We start from the raw sequence: 18,881 nt of genomic DNA on the forward strand, positions 1-18,881 counted from the left end.
AAATGACAATGATTATAATATTGGTATTATTCAGGCTAGGAAATAGTGAGAATTTCTACATTATCCCACTCTCTATTGAGTGACATTGCCTAGAAAAGCTGAATACTGCTGTGGGCAAATTGGGAAAATAATTCCAAAGTTTATTCCATTTATAACCCACAACTCCTGTGTATTGGAGCGCTGAACAGAGAGTGAATTCACGTTTGCAGTATCAGATTATTATATATAAATATAATAAATATAAAGATAAATATATATATAAATACATATTTCTATGTAAATATATACATATAAAAATATATACATATATAAATATATATAAATATATAAATATATGAATATATATATATATATATATATATATATATATATATATATATATATATATAAATATAATAGATACAAATATCTAAACCCATAAAATACAAAAACAATTGATGGTTTCAGGTCCGGGCGAGCAGGAGGAGGAGCTGTTGAGCAAGGAATGCTTTTTCCCAATTTTCCAAACGGAAAATTCTCCACTTCCCTGAAATTGGGATTTTTGGCTCAAGAATGACTGAATTTTTATCGCCTTTTTTCTTTGTGTTTGGACCGGGATGTTTATTATTGTTTATCGATATTACAGGTTTATAGGTTGTGAGTTCTGTGATATTTTATTATTAAGTTGGGTCTTATAAGGTTAAAAGGTCATAAGGTTAAAAATAATCATATGTGTATCAAAATCACTTTGACTACATACTTTTAATTACAATTTGATTAAATCATTTATTATTTTTAATTAAACATTATTTTTATTAAAATCACTTTGAATACATAATTTTAACTACAATTTTATTAAATAATTTATTATTTTTTAATTTAAAAAATTATTTTTATTGAAATCACTTTGAATACATAATTTTAATTACATACTGATTAAATAACTGAATTTTTTAATTTAAAAAATATTTTGGTTAAAATCACTTTCAATAAATAATTTTAATTGTATTCTGATTAAATAATGGATTATCTTTTAATTTAAGAAATTATTTTTATTAAAATCACTTTCAATAAATAATTTTAATTACACTTTAATTAAATAATTGATTTTTTTAATTTAAAAATTATTTTGATTAAGATCACTTTCAATAAATAATTTTAATTTTATTTTGATTAAATAATGGATTATCTTTTAATTTAAAAAATATTTTTATTAAAATCACTTTGAAGAAATAATTTTAATTACACTTTAATTAAATAATTGATTTTTTAAATTTAAAATTATTTTTATTAAAATCAGTTTCAATAAATAATTTTAATTACACTTTAATTAAATAATTTATTTTTTAAATTAAAAATCATTTCGATTAAAATCACTTTAAATAAATAATTTTAATTACACTTTGATAAATAATTGATTATTTTAATTAAAAATTATTTTTATTAAAATCACTTTAAATAAATAATTTTAATTACACTTTCCTTAAATAATTTTGATTATTTTTTAATTTTTAAAAAAAATTTTTATTTTTATTAAAATCACCGCGATCAAATAATTTTCCCCTTTTCCCGGCTCAGCTCCCGGCCTACATCTCCCAGCATGCCCCACCCCGCGGCCGCGCCGGCGCGCCGCCGCGGGGGCTGCCGGGATTTGTAGTTCGGCGGCGCGGCGGGGGCGGCGGCCGGGACGCTCCGCCCGGGTGGAAGGAAGGCGGCGCGGGGGCCACGGGGCGCAGGTACCGCGGGCGGCCCTGGCAGCCGCATCCCGGCCCGAGCCGCGGCGAGCAGCGGCGCTCCGGCGGCATCCGGCGGCGGAGGGCTCGGCGCATCCACCGGCGCGGGCCGGGGGCCGCGGCCGGCGCAGCGGAGCGGAGCGCGGGGCGGAGCGCGGGGCTCGGCGCTGCCCGGCCGGCCGAGCATGCACTGAGCGAGCGGCGCCGGCTCGGAGCCGCCCCGCTGCATGGTGTGCGGAGGCACGGTCGCGATAATAAATGATAGAGGATACAATGACTTTGCTGTCTCTGCTGGGTCGGATCATGCGTTACTTCTTGCTCAGACCGGAGACCCTGTTCTTGCTGTGCATCAGCCTGGCACTGTGGAGTTATTTCTTCCACACGGATGAGGTGAAAACCATTGTTAAGTCCAGCAGGGATGCGGTGAAGATGGTGAAGGGCAAGGTGGCCGAGATCATGCAGAATGACAGGCTCGGGGGTTTAGACGTGCTGGACGCTGAGTTCTCCAAGACCTGGGAGTTCAAGAGCCACAACGTGGCTGTCTACTCCATCCAAGGCCGCAGGGATCACATGGAGGACAGGTTCGAAGTAATCACCGACCTGGTGAACAAGACTCACCCCTCCATCTTCGGGATATTTGATGGGCACGGAGGAGAGGCAAGTGCTCAGCTGGAAAAAAAGCGATAATGCAACACCACCAAAAAAATAAAAGGGGGGTGCGGGAGGGAGGACGGTCCAAGGCAAGGCGCGGATGTGTTCTCACCCACCAGGTTTGTACATTGTGGGGAGGGGGGTTTCCTTGCTTTTTTGGAGGGGGGCGGATGTCTCCGGAAAAGGGCCGTGTAATCCTCCCTTGCCTTCATCCCTCCTCACCCCTTCCTCGCTCAGCACGGCACAAACGCGCCCCCAGCCCCTCTGCCCTTTGCGGTGCTCGAGGTTTAATTGAAGGCAAGGCTGCCGGAGGTGGCTCTGACGTGCGTGGAATATCGATGGATGGGCACAAACTCCCCGGAGTCATCTTTTGTTCCAGCCGAGCGTGCTGTGGTGTGATTTTGGCAGCGGGCAGAGCCGGGCTCGGCGGCAGTGCTGCTGAAGGACCCTAAAAAGAGAGAGTGTGTGTGTGTTTAAAATGTGCTTTGGGTGATTCCCCGCCCAGGGAGCGAGCCGAGCAGGAGCGCGGTGTTGGGGCACGGTGTGGTGGAGTTGGTGGCATCGCCAGCCCCGGTGGGAAGGCAGCAAAGCTGGCATTTGGTGTGGCACAGGGAGCAGGCTGGGATGCTCCAACGGAGCCTGGCGGGTGCCAGATGTTGGAACTGCAGCTTCCTCTGCCTTTAGGATGTGGTGCTGCCACGCAGCTTTTGGTGTGGCACAAGGCACTGGGCGTTTCGTAACTGTGGGCAAGGAAAGGACGAGGAGTTTGTCCTTGCGTGGCAAAGCGGCTCCAGCTCGGGTGATGGGCAGAAATGTTGGGAATTGTGAGAGAGAATGTTCCTCCAGCTGTTCCCCCCGATCCAAGAGTCCAAATCCTTCCTGGAAAAGCTCTGGCAGCGCCCAGACACTGACAGGGTGGCACAGGGGTGGCAGCTGCTGCCCTGCTGAACCTGGAAGGGCTCCTGGAAAATCCAGGCTTGGCATCGGGAGCCGCTGCCAGGCTTGGGAAGGGACTCTGCTCTCCTCGCAGTGTCGGCTGGTTTACCCCCTTTAAATTAACACAGACTCTCTGGATATTGAGGTTTGTCAGCTTCATAAAAAATGCTGAGCCCTCTTTTGGGTTTTTTTTTTGGGTTTTTTGTCTGATTTCAGGTGGGGCACAGCTGTGCCAGCTCCTCCTGGCATTCTCAGGTCAGCTCGCTGTCCCTGGGCATTGGAGGAGCACAGGTGGAAATGTCCATGTGTCCCTAAGTTTTGGGGTTTTTTTTGTCTGATTTCAGGTGGGGCACAGCTGTGCCAACTCCTCCTGGCATTCTCAGGTCAGTTCGCTGGGCATTGGAGGAGCACAGGTGGAAATGTCCATGTGTCCCTAAGTTTTGGGGTTTTTTTTTGTCTGATTTCAGGTGGGGCACGGGTGGAAACGTCCATGGGACACGGGTGGAAATGCCCATGTTTCCCAAAGTTTTGGGGTTTTTTTTTGTCTGATTTCAGGTGGGGCACAGGTGTGCCAACTCCTCCTGGCATTCTTGGGCCAGCTCACTGTCCCTGGATATTGGAGGGACACGGGTGAAAATGCCCATGTGTCCCTAAGTTTTGGGTTTCTTTTGTCTGATTTCAGGTGGGGCACAGGTGGAAATGCCCATGTCTCCTGAAATTTTTGGGTTTTTTTTTTTGTCTGATTTCAGGTGGGGCACAGCTGTGCCAACTCCTCCTGGCATTCTTGGGCCAGCTCACTGTCCCTGGGCATTGGAGGAACACGGGTGGAAATGTCCATGGGACACAGGTGGAAATGTCCATGTGTCCCAAAGTTTTGGGGGTTTTTTGTCTGATTTCAGGTGGGGCACGGGTAGAAATATCCATGGGACACAGGTGGAAATATCCATGTGTCCCAAAGTTTGGAATTATTTTTTTTGGTCTGTTTTCAGGTGGGGCCCGGGCGGAAATGTCCATGGGACACGGGTGGAAATGCCCATGTGTCCCAAAGTGTTCCCAGCTTTTCCTGGAGGATCAGGAGCCCCGAGTGGTTCACTGGGGCCATCTGGCTCTTTTGTGCTGTGCCTTTGTGTAATCTGAATTTCCCTGTGGGAACCGAGCGGCCCCAAACAATCGGGGAAGTGTCCGAGTGGTGTTTTTAAACAGAGGGACTGCGAGCTTGTGGGATCCAGGGTGAAAGGGGGATCTGATTTCTTTCATTAATTTTGTAGCTTGCCCTGCACAAAATGCCAAGCTGAAGGGTATTAAATAACCCCCAAGGAACACAGGGAATGTTGGCATTTTGTTAATGTGCCTGCTTTGTTGGGCATCTCGAAATTCATGCGTTAATGTTGGGTGCGTGGAAAACTCATTTGGCCTTTTGTGTTCTGCTTCCTCAGAACTGGCTCTGATGGATTCAGTGGCAAAGTACAGGGAGGTTTTTAATTTTGAAAGGTTCAGCAGAACTCTCCACGAATCTTTCTAAATTTAGTGGTTTATAAATGCATCCGTCTCGCATCTGTTATTCATAATGGAATCCTAAGTGTTCTTCATGGCCTTTACTCCTACAAAAATAAATCCGAGGACCTAATTAGTTTCAAGTTTTAGATTTTTGGTAAAACTGTTCAGAAGAACATGAGCTGTGTGCTGTGCATACAGTAAAAAAAAAAAAAGAAATAATGAGGAACAGGTTTCTTCTAAGCAGGTTTTGTAATTCTGAGTGGAAAACAGGAAGAAATAAAAATTTATGCTCTATTTAATCCCGAGTACATAATACTGCATTTTAAGTCTCTATTTGAAAGGGGGGGGGGTTTGTAGGTCTTAATTTATTTTAATTTTTTACAAACATCAAATGCTCTGTGAAACACTTCATCTAAGCACGCAGCAAAGCCTTTGTGAAGGTTAAATTTTCCATATGGGCTCCCATTATGTATATTTAAAGAATAAAGAACAGCTGATCCCTGGGGTTACATGTGAAACAAACTATTCTATATGGGGAGAATTTTTTTTTTTTTTCCAAACAGCCAATACCAGAAATGAGATGCCCAATTAATTATTTCCAGCTATATGCAAGGGAGCCTGTCTCCATTAATTACTTCCTGCCATATCCCATTGAAGTGGAAGGATGGAGGAGTGTGATTCAAGCAGCTTCAATTACTGTGCCCTGCTAATTTATGAAGATTTCTCAGCTTTCATATCACCAGCATTTGCATAAATTCTACTTTTATGTCATTTCCTCTTCCAGTTTTAGCCTGGATAGGTTGGCAGACATTGCTTGGGATTTTGTGTGTGGCTTGAGAAAGGAGTAAGCAAAAATAATTATTAATGCTCTGGTTTGCTGCAGTAACTTCTGAAAGGCAAGAATATTTCAGAGAGAAAATTGGATGTGGGGTGTGTCGTGCAAGCTTTCATTAAAAGTTAGTTTCTTGGAGCTGTGATGGTGATGATGATAATGATGATGCAGAGCAAGCAAAGGTCAAAGAAGTAGATTTAGAAAGAATAAAGAAAAGTTGCTGCCTCTTGTCTCACTGAATGACTTTGGCCAAAGGATCAGCCTTCAGGTGACTGAACTTACAAAAAAAAAAAATTCTGTTCTCTCATCAGCTTCTTTTAAAGGTTTAAAAATGGCTTGAGTGCTTTTTTTTCTTGCCCTATTCCCTTTATTGAGGAATTTTGGGGCTGTCCAGGCTGGAAGATGGAGCAGTGTCAAACTCCACAAATGACCAAATAACAAATGATGAGCTGGGAAGCTGAGCAGAGGAAAGCCTGGCTGCTTAATTAGAATGATTTCCCTATTTTAACTACCATTTACTCTCAAATATTTAAGGTTTAAGCACGCAGTTTAATGAGATCTCAGCATTAGACAAGGGCAAAATAGCTCAGCTCCCATCTGCAGTTTTATAGTTATGGCTTTGCTGTAAATCATCGGGTTTTTCCTAACCCTGTGGGGTGAAGATTTTAAAAATAATTATGGTAATAGATAGTACCTTCCCCTGCCTGGGCTTGTTTGCAGTTGTAAACGGATGTGGCACATTACAGCTCAGTAACTGTCTCATAAAAAATGTCTTTTTTTATTTCCCTCCACCTCCTGCACGGGGACATGGCAAGGCTTGTCCCTCATGATGTGTAGCTGTGGGTAAGAGCTTTTCCTGCCTGGAATAATTGGGTTCTGGAGCTGCTGAGCCAGTGTTTCAGGATGGAAAATACACCTTTTTTAGTTTTATTTTTTTATTCCCAGCGCAGGGAAAGGCTGGGGGAGGTGGAATGGGGAAGGAGAGAGCGGAGTGGAAGTGGCTCCATGGGCTCAGGACCTTGAAATCAGCAGCACCAAGTGCTGGTTACTGATTAACTTAGAAAGACATCCAAAAAAAAAAAAAAAAAAGAAAAGAAATAAAAGCGGGAAAGGTCAGAAGATAACGTGGAGAGTCCTGAGGAGCCTCTGGAAATGGGAATGTTGAGGTGAGGCCTGGAGGAGAGGGCACTGTGCCAGCTGGGTTTGGATAAACCTGCTGTGCATTCCAGTCCAGCTCGCTCAGCCTAACAGCAGAAGGTGTTTGTGCTGTGCTGAAAGAAGAGAAAGCTGCCAATTTTACAATTTCAGTTCATTTTTTTTGTGTTATTTTAATCTGCTCATTCTCATTCCGGCCCCATCCCTGTGATGCTGCGCTACTTAAACAATCTCAGCAATGAAAATTTATCTGTCAGGCTTTTGAGTCGAGGCCATTCAGGATTGATGGCTTGGGGTTTTTATAAAAGGTAGGAATAAATCAAACAAGAGCTTTGGAGTTTCTCTGGGTGTTACAGCCCAGTTGTAAGGTGAAGTCTTTGAGGGGTTACAGTTTTTAAACAGAAACTGCCAGCATGGTTTTCCTTTTATAGCCATTTCCTTTGGTTTCTAATCTAGAATTCTCTGCAATGTGCCCAAATATTTGAATAAATATTTACGTAGGTGAGGTCACGTTGATAGGCAAGTCCCAAATCTGCTTATGAATTCCCCTGCAGTGGCCTAAAATACAAGTCAAAAATGATCTACAGGAACATTGCTGTCGTTTTGTTTAGTTTATCTAAGTTTCACTGTTGCATGTCATGCTCCAGGATTATGATTTTCGCCCTACAGCACCATGCTGATTCGATTTAGGGTTAAACTCTACGCTCATTTGCTGTACAAAAATTGATTAAAATGCTGTAAAAAGCTGTAATTGGAAGGAGAAACTTTAATTGCTGCCATTCAGGGCTGTATCGTTGGGTGTAGGATTGAGCCTTTTTTCACTTTTGATAAAAATCAAGAAGTCAATTAATTTTTAATATGTTTTGCCAGCTTGTTTTAATCGGTCTTTCCCTGTCTGGGCTCTCGGCTGCCGACAGATTGCCACTGGTTTAATGAAATCAATTTTGATTATAAGATGCTTTCAGATTATGAAAGTCATTGAAGTTTTCCCCCTGAACTTGAGGAACTCCACGGGACGTGTTCCTGTTGGGAATTGCTGTGGATGGGGAGGAAACAATCTTGGAGCAGTGGGATTTTAATCATTTCTGTTCCATAGCTCAGGAGTTTGGTTATTTTTGTGTTTAATAGTGTGGGAGAAAAAAAAAAAAATTCATGTCCTCTGCCATGTGGGTTAATTAAACCAGCAGATTGCTCTGCCTCCAATGTCGTGTTTCCAGCAGCTCTTTTGGAGCAGAGTAGGATTTCTCCTCCCTCCCTTTTTGCTAGAAACCCAAATATTTACGGTGTAAATTGTGCCTTAAAACTGAGATTTGGCTTCTGGCAGTTTCACTTTTGAAACAATTCTCCTGGCACGGGGTTGCTGTGTTTTGCTGCTGGCTGGTTTTTGCTGGTGGCTGCAGTTCCCTGCAGCAGTTTTGGCACTGTGGGGATGTCCCATGCTCATGGCAGGATTCCCATCCGCTGGATTTAACATTTCTCAATTTTTTCTTCATCTTCTCAGGACTTTTCAGCCCTGCCCCTTTTCATCTGGGGGTTTTGTGTGTTCCTCAGCCTGCTCTGAAGTGAAATTCCACTTTTCCCCAGCCCCAGGAGCCTTTGGACACGTTGGGCTGCTCAGAAATGAGTGGGATCGTGCTGTGAGATCAGCCAGGTTTTGGGATCCATCCCTGGAAGTGTCCAAAGCCAGCTTGGACAGGGTTTGGAGCATCCCATGGGATGAGAGAGGCTTTAGGGTCCCTTCCACCCCAAACCATTGTAGGAAAGGCAATCCAGAGGTACCTGGCACTAATTGTTCTTCAGTCTCGACGTTCAGAGGTTCAGGTTTGCTCTTCCCTCTTCCTGAGAAATCTGGGAAAAGGAACAAAATGCTCGTGTGCTCCTCCTGCTTTGAATCTCCCCAAATCCAATTCAAGGGCAGCAGCTGCTCTAATTATGCACGAAGTCACACGCCTCTTGCTCCAGTTTTTCACTGCAATATTTTCCGGTAAATTCTCGAGGTTTAAGTGAAGTCACCACCCTTTGGGCCCTACAGCACCTCCTGCTCTGTGCCCCACAGACTCCTCAGCCCCGTTCCTCATCCCTGCTGGTCCTGTGGCCACACTTCTGTCCCCCATCCCTCAGGGAATGCTGTGTGCCAAGGAGCTGTGCCCATTCCAGCCCTCCTGGGATGGACTGTGTGCTTTAAAAGAGTTTGGGGCTCCAGGTTCCCTGTGGCTGCTCCTCCTGTGTCGGAACTCCAAATGTCCCTCAGACATTTTTAGAGGTTCCAGACCTTGGTCAGAAGCATTCTAGACCCTGGCAGGCAGCTGCAAACAGCTGGGATTTTGGGTTTGAGCCATGGAATGAGTTACCAACTTTGGAGGTGGAACAAGCAGTCACAAAGGATAGATAGGATAGTAAAAGTAGTTACAAAACAGAGGGGAAATTTTTTAGTATTGTACAGGGGGGTTTTAGCACCTGTCCAGGGGGGTTTTACTTTGTACATGGGGCTCAGAAGTTCTAAGATGGAGGAAAGTGGGCTGATCCTGTTCTTCCTCCTTCTTCTTCCTCACCTCCATGTTCTTGGTGATGTTGGCACTCACAGATTGGTTTAGAGTAGAAAAGCACCAATTAATATAGGTAATAGGCATTGGAAAAAACTGTAACCATGGAACACGTAATGTCCCATATAAAAGATAGAAAAGCACCATTTAATATAGGTAATAGGCATTGGGGAAAAACTATAAACATGTAACACGTAATGTACCATATAAAAGATAGAAAAGCACCATTTAATATAGGTAATAGGCATTGGGGAAAACTGTAACCATGTAACACGTAATGTCCCATATAAAAGATAGAAAATCACCATTTAATATAGGTAATAGGCATTGGGGAAAACTGTGAACATGTAACACGTAATGTTCCATATAAAAGACAGCAGCAGCCCTGGGTGGGAGAGAAGAAGAAGAAGGAGAAGAAGAAGAAGAGGAAGAGGAGAAGGAGTCAGAGAGGATGTCAGGGTGTGTGTGTGCCTCTGCCTGAGCTGTGAGCAAACCACAGCAGCTCCAGGAGAAAATCTTTTAGATAACTTGCAATAAACTGCCTTGAGACCCAACAACAAGAGGCTGCAGAGTTTTCTTTGGAAGCTCGGGTTGGAGGAGAGACTTTTCCACCACCCCAGACCAAGCCCGGGGTTCTCACACTCCTCCTGCTCAGCTTCACCAGCTCCCAGCCCAGCTGGCCAGACCAGTTCCTCTGGCTCCATCCCAGCCCAGGAGTTCTCCCATGTAGGAGAAGGTCATCAGCATTTAATGACCTTTTTTCTTTATGACCCTGTAGAGTTTCACTTCACTCAGAAGCTCATGAAACAGCAAAGGCTACAATGAGGCAATCCCAAAGGGAAGTTTTCATCCTGACAAAAATGTCCATGCTGGATCTCCAGGCTGTTTTCATTTGTGTGTAAAATCAGGAGTTGTAACAAGTTGCAGATTTTTTTTTCCTCTTTTGGGCTGTTTTATGTGCTTTTACTCCTGTTTTGTAGCTGGTGTTAAACACTGCTGGTTCTATTCAAGCAGTTTAAAGCTCGTGCCAAAAGTAGGTTTCATTTGAAAGCAGAATAGCTTTGAAAAAATGCAAATTTCATTACAGTTTGTGAGAGAAAAATGGTTTGCAGGCGCAAGAATACTGACAAATACTCAGGGTAAGTAAGACTGGTGAGATTGGTAAATTTTAGTTGAAATAACTGCTCATTTATGCCATGAAATTGATGTTTATATGGAAAACACAGCTTGGACCAGATCAGGCCTAATCCAGGAAGGATCAAGGGAAATATTTTGGTCTCGCTAAAAACCAAAAAGAGCAGAAAGTCGCCGTTAAGAGCAGGCTCTCAGGTCTGGAGTGGTTTGCCAACAAATAACGTGATGGAGAAGAAATTCACCTGTGTTTGTACTCCTGTGGAAAAGCCATCCCAAAAAAGCAGCTGGGGGTGGATGCAGGGAGCTGGGATTTTGGGATGAAGGGTGAGAGCAGAGTGGACAGAGGGAAAGAGGGGTGAGAAAAGGGGACCAGGGCAGGAGGAAGGAGGGAAGAGCAGGGTGGGAAAAGGAGGGATGGATGAGCAGAGTGGGAAAAGGGAGGGAGGGAGGGGAAGAAGGGATGTGCAAAGTGGACAAAGGGAAGGAGGGGTGAGCAGAGTGGAAAAAGGGAAAGAGGGATGAGCAGAATAGAAAAAGGAAAGGAGGTGAGAAAAGGGGAAAAAGGGAAAGAAGGATGAGCGAAGAGATCAAGAGGAAGGAGGGGTGAGCAAAGTGGAAAAAGGGAAAGAGGAATGAGCAGAGTGGACAAAGGGAGAGAGGGGTGAGGAAAGGGGACAAGGGCAGGGAGGAAGGAGGGATTTACAGGGTGGACAAGGGAAGGAGGGGTGAGCAGAGTGGAAAAAGGGAGGGATGGATGAGCAGAGTGGAAAAAGAGGGATGGATAGATGGATGAGCAAAGGGTCAGGAGGAAGGAGGGATGAGCAGAGTGGAAAAAGGGAGGGATGGATGAGCAGAGTGGAAAAAGAGAGGGATGGATAGATGGATGAGCAAAGGGTCAGGAGGAAGGAGGGATGAGCAGAGTGGACAAAGGGAGGGATGGATGGATGAGCAAAGGGTCAGGAGGAAGGAGGGATGAGCAAAGGGGCCAAGGGCAGGGAGGAAGGAGTGTCATTCTTTGGTCAGGCTTGTCACCAAGCCCCGAGAGCAGCGTGGCAGCACAAAGGAGTGTCCTGCTGCTCCTACAAAGTGCCTGTGCTGCTGGAACATCGCCTCTCTCATCATCTGTGACCTTGGCTGCTCCCCAGCTGTGGGAGCAGCTGCCATCTCCAGCCACACAATCCCAGGACGTGTTCTCACTGCTGAGCCACATCACAGTTAGCCACAGCTCCTCGTGTGGGCAAACTCAAAGCTCCCCTGGAGAAATGAGCGCTTATTTGCATTTACTTTCAGGACCAAAATGTTATCCCTTGCAAATTTGCTCATTGTCAGAAGTGTTGATAAAGCCTTTTTTATTTTTTTTTTCCTCCGAATCCCCTTCAGGGGTAAACATTTGATTTTATTAAGTTCTGTTATAATAGCTGAAGCTGTCATACAGCACTGCTTTCAATCAATATGCTTTTTAATGTAATAAATCTCTTTACTTTTCCATTCTCTTCCCGATAGAAAACTCCTGGAGGGTGTGAAGCATTTCTTCAGAGGGAAAGTGCGTGGCCCATAATACAGCTCTGTGCTGTGCCACTTCTTTAAACTTCATTTTAAATGGGAATGTGATTTATTTCCGGGTAATCTGTGCATGCACTGCATTTTCCCTGGAATGTGTGCTCCCTCCAGACAAACACTGAGGTATAGAAATTTCTGATTGTGGTTGGCATGAAATAAAATCTCTGTCCAAGGCTCTGTGCTTCAGGAATGAAGTGTGGGAGTAGGAGAAAGGGGAGAGGGAACATGCTTGTCTCTTTAGTGTTCTTGATGTTTATACCCCGGAGCTTTCATCTGCTTTGCAGTGTGAATGGCTTTTTTCTGATTTTTATCCCTTTTTTTTATTACTCAAGTGGTTTTGGAGATGTCTAGGACATTATGTAGGATGTAGAAGTGCTTTTTGTGTTGTTTTTCTTTTTTTAATGTGGCATATATGTGATGTGGTTCCCGTGGTTTTATTGCTGTTGGGAAGCAGGGAAGCTGGGCAACAGGCTGGATAATCCCACCAAGCAAAACTAGTTTTCATTGGATATTTATTCCTAATTTCTGAAGCTTGGCTGTTTATTGTTGTGGGAGAAAAGGGGAACCACAGCTGAAGTTTGGCCCTTTATTGGTGTGGAAGGAAAAGGAAATCCTGGGTGAAGTTTGGTGAACAAAGAGAAATCACATCTGAAGTTTGGCTCTTGGTAGGTGTGGAAGAAAAGGGGGAAAAAACCAGGAGATGTTGGAAAATCCAGTCTCCAGCTCCCAAAAAGCAGAGAAGCAGCAGCCCTGGGAAGGAGACAATCCCATTTCCCCAAAGTGGAGTTAACTCAGGGATGTGCACTTTGGTGGAGATGCCAAACTGGTGGAATCCATCCAGTGCCTGAGGGGCTGGGTTTGTGTGTGAGGTGATTCCTGGGTCAGGATGATCCTGGTTTTATTTGGTGCTGGATTTATTGTAGGTGATTCATATATCAATATGATCCTGGTTTTATTTGGTACTGGATTTATTTTAGGTGATTCCCATGTCAGGATGATTCTGTTTTTATTTGGTACTGGATTTATTTTAGGTGATTTCTGTATCAAGATGATCCTGGTTTTATTTGGTACTGGGTTGGAATGATCCTGGGTTTTTTTGGTGCTGGATTTGTTGTAGGTGATTCCTGGGTCAAGATGATCCTGGTTCTATATTTGGTGCTGGATTTGTTTTAGGTGGTTCTTGTATCAATATGATCCTGGTTTTATTTGGTGCTGGATTTATTTTAGGTGATGCCTGGGTCAGGATGAATCTGATTTTATTTGGTGCTGGATTTATTTTAGGTGATTCCTGGGTCAGGATGATTCTGATTTTATTTGGTACTGGATTTATTTTAGGTGATTCCTGGGTCAGGATGATCCTGGTTTTATCTGATACTGGATTTATTTTAGGTGATTCCTGGGTCAGGCCCCATATTTTGGGAGAGCTCCTTTGTGGCTCCCAAAAAAACCCTTCCAGTGTTGTAACTCGGGTGTTTTGGGCACTAAACTTTGCCCTGCTGGCACAAATTCCAGCTGCTGTTGCTCAGGGAAGAGGGAACATGGAGCTGCCTGCTCCATGGTGCCAGTGCTGGTTGGCATCACCAGCAGAGGAGAGACCCCGGAAATATTTCAGATTTCAGATTTCATGTTTCATACATCACATTTCATATTTCATATTTCATATTTTGTATTTAGTATCTCATATTTCACATATCATATTTCATATCTCATATTTCATGTTTCATATTTCTATTTCATATTTTTATTTCATGTTTCACATTTCATATTTCATATCTCATATCTCATATCTCATATATCATATTTAATATATATTATTTAATATTATTTCATATTTCACATTTCACATTTCATATTTCACATTAATGCCAGGTGCTGCTTCGTTTACAGGGAATTTGGGGTACCACACCCTTGTTCTCCTAAATGTTTGATGCTGCCATATCAAAGCCACGCCTGAAATTTGACTTTTTTCGAGGCTTGGGACTGCAGCCCCTGGAGTGGTTTGGGAAGTGAAGCAACGATGGAATTCTCAGAGGATGAACGTTGCATGAAGGATTTGGAATCCTTGGCAATTAGGAAATTGTTGCTGAGGTTAATGGGGATATTATTTTTAACTTTGAGGGCAGGAGTAATCTCCTGCCTCCGGGATAAAATTATTTCAATCAGTGCTTTAAATAAGCACTCTCTGACATGGTTTAAATTAACAAACATTTAAATCATCAACCTGAATTCTTTTTTAGCTGTTATGTATCCTGATATGTTCACGTTATTTTTATTTTGCATTGAGGCAGAATGGTATTTACTACCAGTGTTTAGTTGTGTGAGGTTGGGTTTCCCTGTTTTTTTTTTCTTTTTTTGTGGATGTCATTACTGTAAGTAAAAGCAGAATGAAAAGCTGAATAAGAAGCCAAATAATGTGATGAGATCAGGAACCTTCTCCTCAGACTCCATTTATAACTGGAATTATAGACAGACAAGAATTGGAGATAATTCTGCTCAAGGTAACCACATCTTCAAAGAGAATTACGGCAAAATAATCAATTATTTTTAAAAAAAACCACACTTTTTTCTCCCTGCTTTTAGGAGAAACTCCTGGTAGGAGCTGGTTACCACTTCAATAAATCCATTTTTCTTCAACCTTCAGAGGCACATACATGCTGTTTACATCTATCATTCTAATTCATTACCATATTAGGGTGATAGAGTACATTCTCAGGCTTTGAAAAATAAATTTTGTTCACAGTTTTATTTGTAAACAATTTAAAAAAAAAAAAAAAAAAAGGCAACTTATGTGCCTTTTTGTGTTGTACCACAGCTCCGGGCAGTAGCTGGGGTCAGGCTGCAGCGCTGCAGGTGATGAGTAGAAAAATATTCCGAGTAAATTAAAATTTAAGGAATCTCTTGGGATGGATTGGAGCACTCCAGGCTTTTAAGCTGCCTGAGTTTTTTGTTCTGAAGTGTCCATGCAAACTTTCCATCGAGAGCTGAGCCCAGCCAGCCTCAGATGCTGTGGCAGAAGAGCCAAAGAAAGTTTCCAGCTGCAGGCTGGGGAGAGTTGTCTCAAGTGCAGCTTTTAAAATTTAAAAAAAAATTTTAAATCTAAAAGCTTTTCTGGCACGCTGCAGTCCATCTTATTAAGGAGAAACCTGACAGAGAGGGAAGATGGTGTGGGTGAATAATAGGAGAGGCTGTAACCTCAAACCTGCTACAGAAAAGAGATATTTTTACTGGAATGGTTTGTTGCTGAGTTTCCCAGCACCTCCAATCGACAGGAAAGCTAAATACAATTCCAGTGGCAAGCAGCGCTCAATCCAGACTTTTTTTTTTTTAATACACAAATTGAATACTTTGCATTTTTGCTGTCTCAGTGGCTTTGATTGACCTCCCTGGGCCTCTGATTCAAAGTCTCTCAAAAGTGGGTCACAAAACCATGTTATACCTGTGTGAACAGGTGTTTCCTGCTCATTTTCCAGGCTCCGATTTCTGTCTCTTGGCTGCTCTCATACAAGTCAGGACCACGACTGAAAATAGAAATTTGTAGCCCCTCTCTTGTTTTCTCCCACTGCTCCTTTTTTCTTTTCTTTTTAATTTTTTTTTTTAAATTTTTTTTTTTTTGTGAGATTCCCCCTGCTTGCCTTCTGTTATTTAATGTGACACCAGCACCTTCCTGCTGGACTTTGCAGGTCTCAGGCTCTTTGTTTAATGGGATTATTAAGAAATTAATGGCACCTGAGACAGGGCAGCACCAATTCTCATTCCAGATCCTGGATCCGGGTGATTTTTTCCAACCAAAATGAGAAACCTGGGTCAAACCCTGAGCTGTTGGTCATGTTTTTGGTTTGAGACAGTGGTTTTAATTCCAAAAGTGATCTAAACAGCAGGAGGAAGTGGGGCTTTCTTATCCCTGCCTTCCTCTTTTTTTTCCAGAATTTATGGCATTATGAGACAGCACAAAACTGACTTCTTCATTTATCAAAAAAATAAATAAATAAACTGAAGAGCTCAGCAGTCCAAAGGGAGGCTTGAGGGAAAGTTTAAAAAACAAGAAAAGACTTTTCTTTTATCCAGAGGTGTGGTGGTTTCAGGACAGCCGTGAGTGAATTAACCCCAGAAATTCCAGCTTTTCTCTCGGGGAGCATCAGCCCTGTGCTCACCTGTTCCTCAGGAAAAAACCTCTCCTTGCAGGCAGCATCTGAAAATTTGGGAGAATTTGCCCCTCTCTGGAGCAGCACAAAGGAGAATCTGCAAGAAATCAAAGTGGCAGGGCTGCAGGCTGGGCTCCTGGCGCTGAACTCTTTCTTCTCTCTCATTTTCTGCTGTTGAGACTGAAAAAACACGGCCTGGAAAAACGGAAAATCTCCTGGAAGCTTTTGATCCGAGAGCCCAACTCCTCAGAGAATGGGGATGTGAGGATGGGCAGCGTGCTCTGATTTAAATAAGGAAAAAAAAAAGTTAAATTAGGGAACGTAACAGGGTTTATTCTCCTGATGAAAGCGCTCCAGAAGATCGAGTTAAGTGGTTTTTGGTTTTTTTTTTGGTTTTTGCTTTCAAAGTTACCTTAATAAAACATTTAAAGCCTCCTGATCTGTCTAGAATTAAAGTTGTGTATTGCAAGAAAGCTGCTCCTAGCAGTGAGGGGCATTTCAAGGTGACCAGGGACGAGTTGGGAGCAATAAAGAGAAATTAAATTAATTACATTGTGGCTGAGGTTGCTTGTGCTTTATCCTCCCTCTGTAGAGCCACACAGAGGAGGGGAAATCAAATGAAGAAAGCTGAAGAGGATTTTATTATTGCCTAAAGCTTAGGAAAGAACCTACAGGCATTATTTTTGTGCAGCAAGAATTGGTGACATGTTAGAGAATAATTAAAAAAAAAAAAAAAAAGAGAGATAATGAATGGTCAAAAGCAGCAAAAATGTAAATATTTTTGTAATTATGAGCTCCCACTCAGCCCTCTGCTGCCGGGGGATGTTGATTCCCTAATAAACAGTTGGAAAACACATCAGAGGTGCCTTTTTTTCCTGCACTCATGGAGCTGTTCCAGCCAGGGATGGCATTATTGGAATGTCAGGGTTCCAGAGCCTGCCAGGGACATGCATCAAAACACTCCAGCAAAGCTTTTTCTGCTTTTTTTTCTGCTTTTTCTGCTTTTTCTGCTCTCGTGGCTCTGCGGGTGGCCACGAGCTGGGAGCACAGCTCCCATCCCTGCTCCCTGGGGATTTGTGGGAGCAGCAAACTGCAGCTGAGAAATGTGGAATTATCGCTGTGCCCTGCCTCCTCCACTGTTCAGGAGGGATGGTTTTCAACATCCCAGGCCACATGAACCTCTTGGAATTACTAAACATTTTAATTAGAACTTATTAAGGTGATAGAGTATATTATCAGGCTTTGAGAAATAACTTTTTGTTAATAGTTTGGCTTTTAAACAATTATTTTTTAATAAAAGCAACTTATTTGCCTTTTTGTGCTGTACCCCAGCTCTGGGCAGTGGCTGCACACAGGGTCAGGCTGCAGCACCACAGGTGATGAGCAGAAAAATATTCCAAATAAATTTAGGGAATCTCTTGGGATGGATTGGAGCACTGTAGGCTTTTAAGCTGCCTGAGTTGGAATTTGTATTCTGTAAACATTCACTATTTTAGGAGTGATGATTTTCAACATCCCAGGCCACATGAACCTCTTGGAATTACTAAACATTTTAATTAGAACTTATTAAGGTGATAGAGTATATTCTCAGGCTTTGAGAAATAAATTTTTGTTAATAGTTTCACTTTTAAACAATTAAAAAAAAAAAAAAAAGGAAATTATTTGCCTTTTTGTGTTGTATCACAACAGTGGCTGCACACAGGGTCAGGCTGCAGCACCACAGGTGATGAGCAGAAAAATATTCCAAATAAATTTAGGGAATCTCTTGGGATGTATTGGAGCACTGCAGGCTTCTAAGCTGCCTGAGTTGGAATTTGTAAACATTCACTCAGGTTTTTTTGGGATTATTTTCAATATCTGAGGCCATCTGAACCTCTGGGAGTTAGTAAACATTTTAATTAGAACTTAGTAAGTTCTCAGGCTTTGAGAAATAAATTTTTGTTAATAGTTTTACTTTTAAACAACTTTTTTTTTTTAAACAAAAGGCAGCATACTTGCATTTTTTGTTGTATCACAAGGATCAGGCTGCAGCACAGCACTGTGATGAGTAGAAAAATATTCCAAATAAATTCAGGGAATCTCTTGGGATGGATTGGAGCACTCCAGGCTTTTAAGCTGCCTGAGCTGGAATTTGTGTACTCTGAAGTATCCATATAAACATTCACTCTTTCAGGAGTGATGATTTTCAATATCCCAGGCCATTTGAACCTCCTGGAGCTAGTAAACAATTTAATTAGAATTTATTTTCATCAACTTGATAAGAGTAGAGCTGTTGTAAACTGGGGCTGGATTCCAAAGGGGCCAAAGTCAGGCTGGGCTGGAGTCTCAGGTGCATTCCTGGGATTCCTGGCCCTGGAAATTGGAATTTTTTATCCCAGCCTTCCTCCTTTATTTGCAGAATTTATGGCATGAAGGGACAGCACAAAGAGAGTTTGACTTCTTCATTTATCAAAAAATAAAACTGAAGATCTCAGCAGTCCCAAGGGAGGTTTGAGGGAAAGTTTAAAAATAACAGTGAAACAAGAAAAGTCCTGTTCTTTCCCTTTTTCCTTTCCCTTCTTCCTTTCCCTTCTTCCTTTCCCTTCTTCCTTTCCCTTTTTCCTTTCCCTTCTTCCTTTCCCTTCTTCCTTTCCCCTTTTTTTCCTCTCCCCTTTTTCCTTTCTCCTTTTTTTTTCCTTTCCCCATTTTTCCTTTTCCTCCCACAAAAAACCAAAACCAA

The 18,881-nt window shown here is 42.5% G+C and overlaps 1 protein-coding gene across 1 annotated transcript in view; it reads left to right on the forward strand.

The window, feature by feature from the left end:
- Positions 1 to 1,844: 1,844 nt before the first annotated feature.
- The window catches only part of PPM1L (protein phosphatase, Mg2+/Mn2+ dependent 1L), a 54,736-nt gene continuing 37,699 nt past the window's right edge, over positions 1,845 to 18,881 (forward strand). The window contains exon 1 of the mRNA XM_021541712.3: positions 1,845 to 2,369. Within this exon, the coding sequence (XP_021397387.2) occupies positions 1,971 to 2,369 (399 nt within the window). The 5' untranslated portion in view covers positions 1,845 to 1,970. The remainder of the gene's footprint in view (positions 2,370 to 18,881) is intronic.

Source organism: Lonchura striata, chromosome 10, assembly GCF_046129695.1.
Source record: "Lonchura striata isolate bLonStr1 chromosome 10, bLonStr1.mat, whole genome shotgun sequence".
Classification (NCBI taxonomy): domain Eukaryota; kingdom Metazoa; phylum Chordata; class Aves; order Passeriformes; family Estrildidae; genus Lonchura; species Lonchura striata.